The 10,259-nt window shown below is 42.5% G+C and overlaps 1 protein-coding gene across 1 annotated transcript; it reads left to right on the forward strand.

The window, feature by feature from the left end:
• The first annotated feature begins 4,677 nt into the window (after window positions 1-4,677).
• Window positions 4,678-7,303, forward strand: LOC143416762 (endoplasmic reticulum chaperone BiP-like). The gene is made up of 8 exons (XM_076882309.1): window positions 4,678-4,790; window positions 4,885-5,116; window positions 5,213-5,350; window positions 5,416-5,528; window positions 5,630-6,020; window positions 6,109-6,346; window positions 6,436-6,603; window positions 6,736-7,303. Exons 1-8 carry the CDS (start codon window positions 4,678-4,680, stop codon window positions 7,245-7,247), a joined length of 1,905 nt encoding a protein of 634 aa, XP_076738424.1. The 3' UTR covers window positions 7,248-7,303.
• Window positions 7,304-10,259: the final 2,956 nt, after the last annotated feature.

The raw sequence follows: 10,259 nt of genomic DNA on the forward strand, positions 1-10,259 counted from the left end.
GCCACCGATTGTGCAAGTTCCCCCACCTAAAATGATGACAGAGGTCAGTAATTCGCACCAGAGGTACACTTCAACTGTGAGAGACAGAATGTGAAAAAAAAATCCATGAATTCACATGGTAGGATTTGTAAAGAATTTATTGGTAAATCAGGGTGGAAAATAAGTATTTGGTCAATAACAAAAATACAACTCAATACTTTGTAACATAACCTTTGTTGGCAATAACAGAGGTCAAACGTTTACTATAGGTCTTTACCAGGTTTGCACACACAGTAGCTGGTATTTTGGCCCATTCCTCCATGCAGATCTTCTCGAGAGCAGTGATGTTTTGGGGCTGTCGCCGAGCAACACGGACTTTCAACTCCCGCCACAGATTTTCTATGGGGTTGAGGTCTGGAGACTGGCTAGGCCACTCCAGGACTTTCAAATGCTTCTTACGGAGCCACTCCTTTGTTGCCCGGGCGGTGTGTTTTGGATCATTGTCATGTTGGAAGACCCAGCCTCGTTTCATCTTCAAAGTTCTCACTGATGGAAGGAGGTTTTGGCTCAAAATCTCACGATACATGGCCCCATTCATTCTGTCCTTAACACGGATCAGTCGTCCTGTCCCCTTGGCAGAAAAACAGCCCCATAGCATGATGTTTCCACCCCCATGCTTCACAGTAGGTATGGTGTTCTTGGGATGCAACTCAGTATTCTTCTTCCTCCAAACACGACGAGTTGAGTTTATACCAAAAAGTTCTACTTTGGTTTCATCTGACCACATGACATTCTCCCAATCCTCTGCTGTATCATCCATGTGCTCTCTGGCAAACTTCAGACGGGCCTGGACATGCACTGGCTTCAGCAGCGGAACACGTCTGGCACTGCGGGATTTGATTCCCTGCCGTTGTAGTGTGTTACTGATGGTGACCTTTGTTACTTTGGTCCCAGCTCTCTGCAGGTCATTCACCAGGTCCCCCCGTGTGGTTCTGGGATCTTTGCTCACCGTTCTCATGATCATTTTGACCCCACGGGATGAGATCTTGCGTGGAGCCCCAGATCGAGGGAGATTATCAGTGGTCTTGTATGTCTTCCATTTTCTGATGATTGCTCCCACAGTTGATTTTTTTCACACCAAGCTGCTTGCCTATTGTAGATTCACTCTTCCCAGTCTGGTGCAGGTCTACAATACTTTTCCTGGTGTCCTTCGAAAGCTCTTTGGTCTTGGCCATGGCGGAGTTTGGAGTCTGACTGTTTGAGGCTGTGGACAGGTGTCTTTTATACAGATGATGAGTTCAAACAGGTGCCATTCATACAGGTAACGAGTGGGGGACAGAAAAGCGTCTTACAGAAGACGTTACAGGTCTGTGAGAGCCAGAGATTTTCCATGTTTGAGGTGACCAAATACTTATTTTCCACCCTGATTTACGAATAAATTCTTTACAAATCCTACCATGTGGATTCATGGATTTTTTTTTTCACATTCTGTCTCTCACAGTTGAAGTGTACCTCTGGTGCAAATTACTGACCTCTGTCATCATTTTAAGTGGGGGAACTTGCACAATCGGTGGCTGACTAAATACTTTTTTGCCCCACTGTACATACAGGTGCGACGCTTCCAGCTCCGGACCCACCCCTCGGGTCAGCTGCCGTGCCGTGCCACGGCTTCCAGAGGTACATGTCTCCGCAGCAAAACACATGCACAAGATGGAGAGGAGACACGACACAGTACACACAAACACCCCCAAAAAGTGGCAAGGTAATCGGTGAGGACCACCTAACCGTGACACAAAGTAATTAAATCAATGCAAAGTAACAAGGCACCAGGACCTGATGGTTTCCCTATTGAACTATATAAAATATTTATAGACAAACTAGCACCAATACTCAAAGATGTATACCAGGAAATATTCTTTCAAGAGAAATTACCAGATACTATGAAACAAGCCATAATTTCTGTGCTGTACAAAAAGGGTAAGGATCCCTCACAATGCAGCTCCTACAGACCGGTGAGCCTCTTAAATTGTGATTACAATATTCTCACAAAAATCTTAGCTAATAGAATCGATCTTACACTGCCAAAAATTATTAATCCTGATCAAACCGGCTTTATACCAGGGCGACAGTCATTTTATAATATGCACCGCCTATTTAATATTTTATATGCATAAGAACCAAAAGAAAAGTCAGAAATAATAATTTCTCTTGATGCAGAAAAGGCCTTCGACCGTATAGAATGGCCATATGTTCATGGGGTCCTAAATAAATTTGAATTTGGCCCATTGTTTCGAAAATGGATTAAAATACTGTATTCCTCTCCAGTTGCAGCAGTGAGGACAAATAATGTAACCTCTGACATTTTTCAGCTTGGTAGAGGCTGCAGGCAAGGCTGTAGTTTATCTCCCTATCTTTTCAAGTTAGTAATTGAACCTTTAGCTATCGCTCTTAGGGAGGACGGTCAGGTTGCTGGAATCTCTAGGGACGGGACAGTGCACAAAGTATCATTGTGTGCAGATGACCTATTGCTGTATATATCTAATCCAACGGGATCAATCCCTAAACTGCTCAAGGTATTAGACCACTTCGGACGCATATCTGGATGCAAATTGAACTATTCAAAAAGCCTACTGTTCCCTATTAATAACATAGAGCAAGATTTCTCTGCCTTCCCTTTTAAATTAGAAAAAGAAACGTTTAAATATTTGGGAATAAATATAACCCGTACAATGAACGAGTTGCGGATTCATAATTTTGACACTTTGTTAGAACAAACATCACAAGATTTTAAAAAATGGGCAACACTTCCGATCTCATTAGCAGGCAGAATAAATATAGTTAAAATGACGGTCTTACCAAAATTTCTCTATGTTTTCCAAATGGTTCCTGTTTTTATAACCAAATCAAGTTTCAAAGATTTAAACAGATTAATAGCAACATTTATTTGGAAAAATTCAAATCCCAGAATAGAAAAAACATATTTGGAAGTACCAAAAGAGGCTGGTGGGCTAGGGTTGCCAAATTTTATCTTTTACTACTGGGCGGCTAATATCACCAAATTATTGCACTGGAAATATGTTTATGAGAACAGCGAGGGTGAGGCTTGGGTAAAAATGGAACTGATGTCAAATCCACTTCCCCTCCTAACCTCATCCCTAGCTCTAAATCAAAAACAGAAAATAACAAATCCAGTTGTAAGAACATCTATTAAAATATGGCTTCAATTCAGAAGGCACTTCTGTTTGCAACAGGTTAGTAATTTTTTTCCTGTTGCTTTTAACCCTTTTTTTTTTTTTTTTTTGCCATCCATTTCAGATAAAGCATTCCAAATTTGGCATAATAATGGTTTGAAGTTTTTTTACAATTTATTTTCAGGAGAAACTTTTAACACCTTTGACGCTCTGCTGAGAGATTACAATATACCAACCTCACATATGTTTAGATATCTGCAAATACGAAGTTTTGCAAAAACATTGTTTCCTTCTTTCCCCTACCTACCTCCCAAAAATCAAGTGGATACCATTTTGGAAATGGATCCTTTTGGCAAAAGGAGAATCTCCGTCATATACAAACTGATACAGAGGTTAAGGCCTATTACTTGGGAAAAAACTAAAAATAATTGGGAAAAAGACATTGGGGTGGATTGATCTGATGATGAGTGGAGATCTTGTTTGAATCGTATACATACTTCCTCCCTTTGCATGCGCCATGGTTTAATTCAGTTTAAAATTCTTCATCGTCTTCATTATACAAGAGAGAGGCTTTCAAAATTTTTCCCAGAAGCCGATCCTGCCTGTCCCAGGTGTGGATATAATCCAGCAAATGAGGGTCACATGATGTGGTCTTGTCCGAACCTGGATAATTACTGGGGAAATATATTTAAAGTATTATCTCACATCAGTGCACAGAATTTAGTGCTTGATTTCCGCTTTGGCATTTTTGGAGTTATGCCATTTCAATACAAAATTAGTAAATCTCAGGAAAATGCCATAGCGTTTGCTACGTTGCTTGCCCGTAGACTTATTCTATTCCACTGGAAGTCTGATAAGGCTCCTTCATACATACAATGGTTAAAGGAGGTGCTTTTCTTTTTACCACTGGAAAAACTTAGATACAGAGTTCTCTCATCACAACAAAAATTCTCTGCGACTTGGAACCCATTTATTGACTATATAGAAACGTGTTTTCCAGACGTGTGACATACGTTTTTTGTTTGTTTTTGTTTTGTTTCTGTTTACATGAGCCTCGGGTGGGGAGGGAGGGGGGGATGTTTCTCTTTTTTTTTTTTTTTTTTTTTTGTATAATGGCAACGTTTTCATTATGTATTGTGACCATGATTTGTGAAAAAAAATTAAAATATTAGTTAAAAAAAAAAGTCATTCACTCAGTCAAACATTTTATTTTTACAAATTGCAACAAACGTTGCACAGTTTTGTCAATATATTTTAAGTTGCTAAAAGAACACTGGACTGATTCTACTCTAGGTACAATAACACAGTCATAAAATATTTATAGTATTTATTCTCTAAGACCAACTTCAAATCTGCCATGGTTCTGGGACTCACCAAATCACATCTGTACCATTGGCTTTTTGAACTTGGGAGGCTTAGTCCACTTATTGATCTCAAGGCCACATTGATTTATGTTGTATTTCTTTTATACATTTCTCCTTGTAGATTGGAGAGGAAACAAACAAAGATGAAGCTGTTGTGGGTTGTGATTCTGTTAGTCGGCACAGTGTTTGGCGCCGCCGATGATGAAAGGAACACTGGGACTGTGATTGGGATTGATCTGGGGACCACATACTCTTGGTAAGTCACTTCAGACTCTTTAAATAATGACACGATACCACTGTTGGAAAAAAAAAAGTGAGATTCAGACTGAATTCAAGCTGTTATCTTGCAGTGTTGGAGTGTTCAAAAATGGGCGTGTGGAGATTATTGCCAATGACCAGGGAAACCGAATCACCCCCTCCTACGTGGCCTTCACCAGTGAAGGTGAGCGTCTGATTGGTGATGCTGCCAAGAATCAGCTGACCTCTAACCCTGAGAACACCATTTTTGATGCCAAGAGGCTGATTGGTCGGACATGGGATGACTGGTCTGTGCAGCAGGACATCAAGTACCTGCCCTTCAAGGTGAGCTTCTAAACTGAAAATAAAACTTGTTGGTTCTTTGGGTCATGTTTGAGCTAAATTCTTGTTAAATTAATATTGATGTATATTACTGTGAAGGTTATTGAGAAGAAGAGCAAGCCCCATATCCAGGTTGACATTGGTGGTGGCCAGGTTAAGACCTTTGCTCCTGAGGAGGTCTGTGCGATGGTGCTGACTAAGATGAAGGAGACAGCTGAGGCTTACCTGGGAAAGAAGGTACAAAAATGCTAATCTTAATTAATTGGTGTATCGTCAAATCTAACTTTATCCTTTTTCCTCAGGTCACACATGCTGTGATCACTGTCCCAACCTACTTCAATGATGCCCAGCGCCTGGCCACTAAGGATGCTGGTACCATTGCTGGTCTGAATGTTAAGCAAATCATCAATGAGGCGTAAGCATCCAATCAAAATGAATTTGATCATCTGCTATTTGAAACTGTAAAAAATGTCCCTGCCCTCCCTTCTAACAATAAGTTCTCACTGTATTCTTTAGAACTGCTGCTGGTATTGCTTATGGCCTGGACAAGAAGGATGGAGTGAAGAACATTCTTGTCTTCGATCTGGGCGGTGGCAGCTTTGATGTTTCTATTCTGACCATTGACAATGGTGTATTCGAAGTGGTGGCCACCAATGGTGACACTCATCTGGGGGGTGAGGACTTTGACCAGCGTGTCATGGAGCACTTCATGGAGCTGTACAAGAAGAAAACTGGCAAAGATGTGCGCAAAGACAACCGTGCTGTGCAGAAGCTGCGTCGCGAGGTCGAGAAGGCCAAGAGGGAGCTATCTGTCTGGCACCAAACCCACATTGAGATCGAGTCATTCTTTAAGGGGGAAGACTTCACTGAGACCCTGACTCGTGCCAAGTTTGAAGAGCTGAACATGGTAAGATATTAATCTGGTTTTGAAAATAATGCATATCAAATCCTAATGAAGAAGCGGTAAGACAACTTGTGTGTTCTTTAAAACCCAGGACCTGTTCCGGTCCACCCTGAAGCCTGTACAGAAAGTGCTGGAAGATGCTGAATTGAAGAAGTCTGACATTGATGAGATTGTCCTGGTTGGAGGCTCCACTCGTATCCCCAAAATCCAGCAGTTGGTGAAGGAGTTCTTCAATGGCAAAGAGCCATGTAGAGGCATTAACCATGATGAGGCTGTTGCATATGGAGCTGCTGTGCAGGCTGGTGTGCTTTCTGGAGAGGTGGACACTGGTGAGTCATGACTCTTAGAAAAATTTTATTTAATAGGCTTGAGCTTTCAAATGTGATCCTGTTTACTAAACCTTTTCCTTCACTTGCAGGTGATGTGGTTCTTATGGATGTATGCCCCATGACCCTTGGTGTTGAGACTGTTGGAGGAGTAATGACCAAGCTGATCCCCAGGAACACAGTGGTGCCCACCAAAAAAGCCCAGATGTTTACTACAACCTCTGATAACCAGCCTATTGTCACCATCAAAGTTTATGAAGGTAAGAGTTTGGATATTGTTTTTTCAAGTTCCAATATAGTGCTTTATAAAAAGAATCCAATGACAAGAAACACGTGACAGTTAAATTATATGTTCCACAAGTCTAATTGTCACCTTTTTTTTTTTTTTTTAGGTGAGCATCCTTTGACCAAAGACAACCATTTCCTGGCTACCTTTGACCTGACTGGCATCCCCCCTGCTCCTCGTGGTGTACCGCAGATTGAAGTCACCTTTGAGATTAACTTCAGTGGCATTCTGCGTGTCACTGCTGAGGACAAGGCCACAGGCAAAAAGAACAAGATCACAACTAACCAGAACTGGCTAATGCCTGAGGACATCAAACGCATGGTGAACGACGCCAAGCACTTTGCTGAGGAAGACAAGAAGGTGAAAGACAGGATCAATGCTCACAATGAGCTGGAGGGCTACGCATATTCCCTGAAGAACCAGATTGAATCCATTGAGAAGGCAGTGGAGGAGAAGATTGAATGGTTGGACTCCCACCAAGATGCTGACCTGGACGACTTCCAGGCCAAGAAGAAGGAACTTGAGGAGGTGGTTCAGTCCACTATCAGTACGACCTGTGGTAGTGCAGGTGTTCCACCAGCAGTTAGCAGTAAGCAAAATGAGAAGGATGAGTTGTAGGCAGGTCTGAAGTCTTATCACTCCTTGGCCCTCTGGCATGTTGGTGTACATATTGGACTGATGGGACTCAAATTGTGAGAGGAGTGGTGGCAAAGGGGCTGACCATAATAAATTGAGTATGGGCTGACCATACTGAGAGACTTTAAAATACGTTTCAGTGTGTGGCTGTACTCAGGTGGTAGAGCAGCTCATCTACCAACCAGAAGGTTGGTGGTTCGCAGTCTGCTCCAGTCTGCATGCCAAATATTCTTGGGCAAGATACTAACCCCATATTGGTGATGATGCATCTATGTGTAAATGCTAGATAGTAAGAACTTAGCTACAGCTTAGAAAAAAAAGTGCTTGGGTAAAAGTACAAGTTGTGTAAAGCGCTTTGAGTGCTCACATAGAGTAGAAAAGCGCTATATAAGAACCAGTCCATTTACCAATACAAATAACAGGCCCTCTGACCACCACTAGTAGGCAACGGGTGAAGTGTCTTGGCCAAGGACACAACGACCAAGACTGTCCAAGCCGGGGCTTGAACCGGCAACCTTCCGATTAAAAGGCAAACTGCCTACTCTTGAGCCACAAGTAGGGATGGGTATTGATAAGATTTTCAACATTCCAATTCTATTTTCGATTCTGTTTAACGATTCGATTCTTTATCGATTCTTTTTAAAAAAGGAGAACACTAAGGTCGATTAGCTTAGAACTTGGTTTTATATCTTCTCTTTGAACAAGATAGAAATTTAGGAGTAACATGGCCTTACAAACCCAGCAGTGAGATCTTAAGAGATCCAGCCTACGGCTCTTCAATGGGATGTCACAGGGTCCCCAGGAAAAAAAATTGTAAATGTAAAATAATAAAATAAATATTTTTCTGTAGCAATAACAAAGTATAACATAAATTATTCTGTAGCAATTACACAAGAATATCCAGTAATGTCCCTGCCTACAATTAAACACATTCACTTACCAACAATCGGGGGCATCTGCTGTGGCAAACGGGTGCAAGCCTTTGACCACAAACTTAGTCACTGCTCGGTGACATTCGTCTATCCTGGCCTGAAAGGAGACGCTACCGGTAGACTGCAGCGAGAACTGCTGCACCTGAGCCAGACTCTGTCTCTCTCATCATGGTCACTAAATGCACAGTAATGGCAGGTCTTGTAATAAGGCAGATCGCGCTAACATAATATGCTCTGTTAGTTGATTATTTACCTGCCGCATTAACGGGAGAGGACGTGCAAACGTTACCGCTGCTGCTGGGTTGAGAGTCCGGAGCGGAATTAAAAACATGACATTCATTTAAGGTCATCGCGTGTTTTGTGAACAAATGCTTTTGCATATTCATAGTGTTTCCTCCCTTAAATGAAATATCTACTTTGCAAGTATTGCAAGTTCATTGCAAGTTTCCCTGTTGTCATCTGTTCTCATAAAGTATAATCAACCTTTTGAGTGTTTGAGCCGCTTACGCGCCGTGTTTCCTGCCAGGTAAATGACGCTCCGCAACGTGGTGACGTCATTTGGGGCGACTGGAATCAATAAGGGAATCGTTTGCAAAAATGGCAAACAATTCCAAGGAACTGAAACAGTGGGAGCCGGTTCTCAACAAGAACCGGTTGTCATCAGAGCTGAACTGGTGATGGAGAAACAGGTTTACCTTTTAGGTGACATGAATGAGTTGAAGGGAAGTTATGAACTGTTTCTGAGAGACAAATAACACCAGGATCCTTTTTTTTATGTAGCTGACGGCTGGTAACTGTGCAGGGGCGGATCTAGCAAAGTTTTGCCAGGGGGCCATGTGGGGCATTAACAGCGAAAGGGGGGCACAAAGAAATACTTTCTTATTCTCATTTAAAATGTCTGGCTGTTAAATAATTATCTGAAGCTTACAACCAAAGTTTTTATCTGATGTAAAATGTATAAAAATCATGCATATACCAACAAGACTGTACATCACTGTCACAACAGCGTTTGTTTTAATCAGAATCGTGTTTATTGGCCAAGTATATGTGCAGACACATACAGGGAATTTGGTTCCGGTAGATGGTGGCTCTCAATCTCTCTCACACACACACACACACACACACACACACACACACACACACACACACACACACACACACACACACACACGTGTCTATATATACACATTACACATACATACACAAAGCTGTGTAAACCAACTATAAATAACGAATCTAAACTTATATACATAAATACAGAAATGAATGAGGTGGAATGAATACTACAAAATGTACATAAGGTGCAGTTGCAGTCTGGCAGTGGGAGCAGTGTGACAGGTCAACTGTTAAGGAGGGAGATGGCGAGGGGAAAGAAACTGTTCCTGTGTCGGGTGGTCCTGGTCTGCAGGCTTCTGTACCGTCTGCCAGAGGGCAGCAGATCAAAAAGTCTGTGTGCAGGGTGTGAGGGGTCTGTGATGATTTTCCCTGCCCGTTTCCTGGTTCTTGAGAGGTACAGATCCTGGATGGAGGGCAGGGGAGCGCTGATGATCCTTTCTGCTGCCCGTACAGTCCGCTGCAGTCTGCTCCTGTCCTGTTTAGTGGCTGCTCCATACCAAACTGTGATGGAGGAGCACAGGACAGACTCAATGACCACAGTGTAGAACTGGATCAGCAGCTCCTGTGGAAGACTGTACTTCCCCAGTTGTCTCAGGAAGTACATCCTCTGCTGGGTCTCCCTGAGGATGGAGTTGATGTTGGTCTCCCACTTCAGGTCCTGGAAGATGGTGGTACCCAGGAACTTGAAGATCTTCACAGTCGACACAGGGCTGTCTGATATGGTGAGGGGGAGCAGAGTTGAGGGATGTCTCCTGAAGTCCACTGTCATCTCTACAGTCTTAAGAGTGTTCAGCTCCAGATTGTGCTGACTGCACCAGAGTACCAGCCGCTCAACTTCCTGCCGGTATGCAGACTCATCACCATAACAGTTTGTCTTTAGGAACTTTCCTGTTTGTTCAGCTCATGTTTGAGTTCTTCACACAACAAACTGTGTGTGTTTGTATTT

Source organism: Maylandia zebra, linkage group LG3 (genome assembly GCF_041146795.1).
Source record: "Maylandia zebra isolate NMK-2024a linkage group LG3, Mzebra_GT3a, whole genome shotgun sequence".
In the NCBI taxonomy this organism is placed as follows: Eukaryota; Metazoa; Chordata; class Actinopteri; order Cichliformes; family Cichlidae; genus Maylandia; species Maylandia zebra.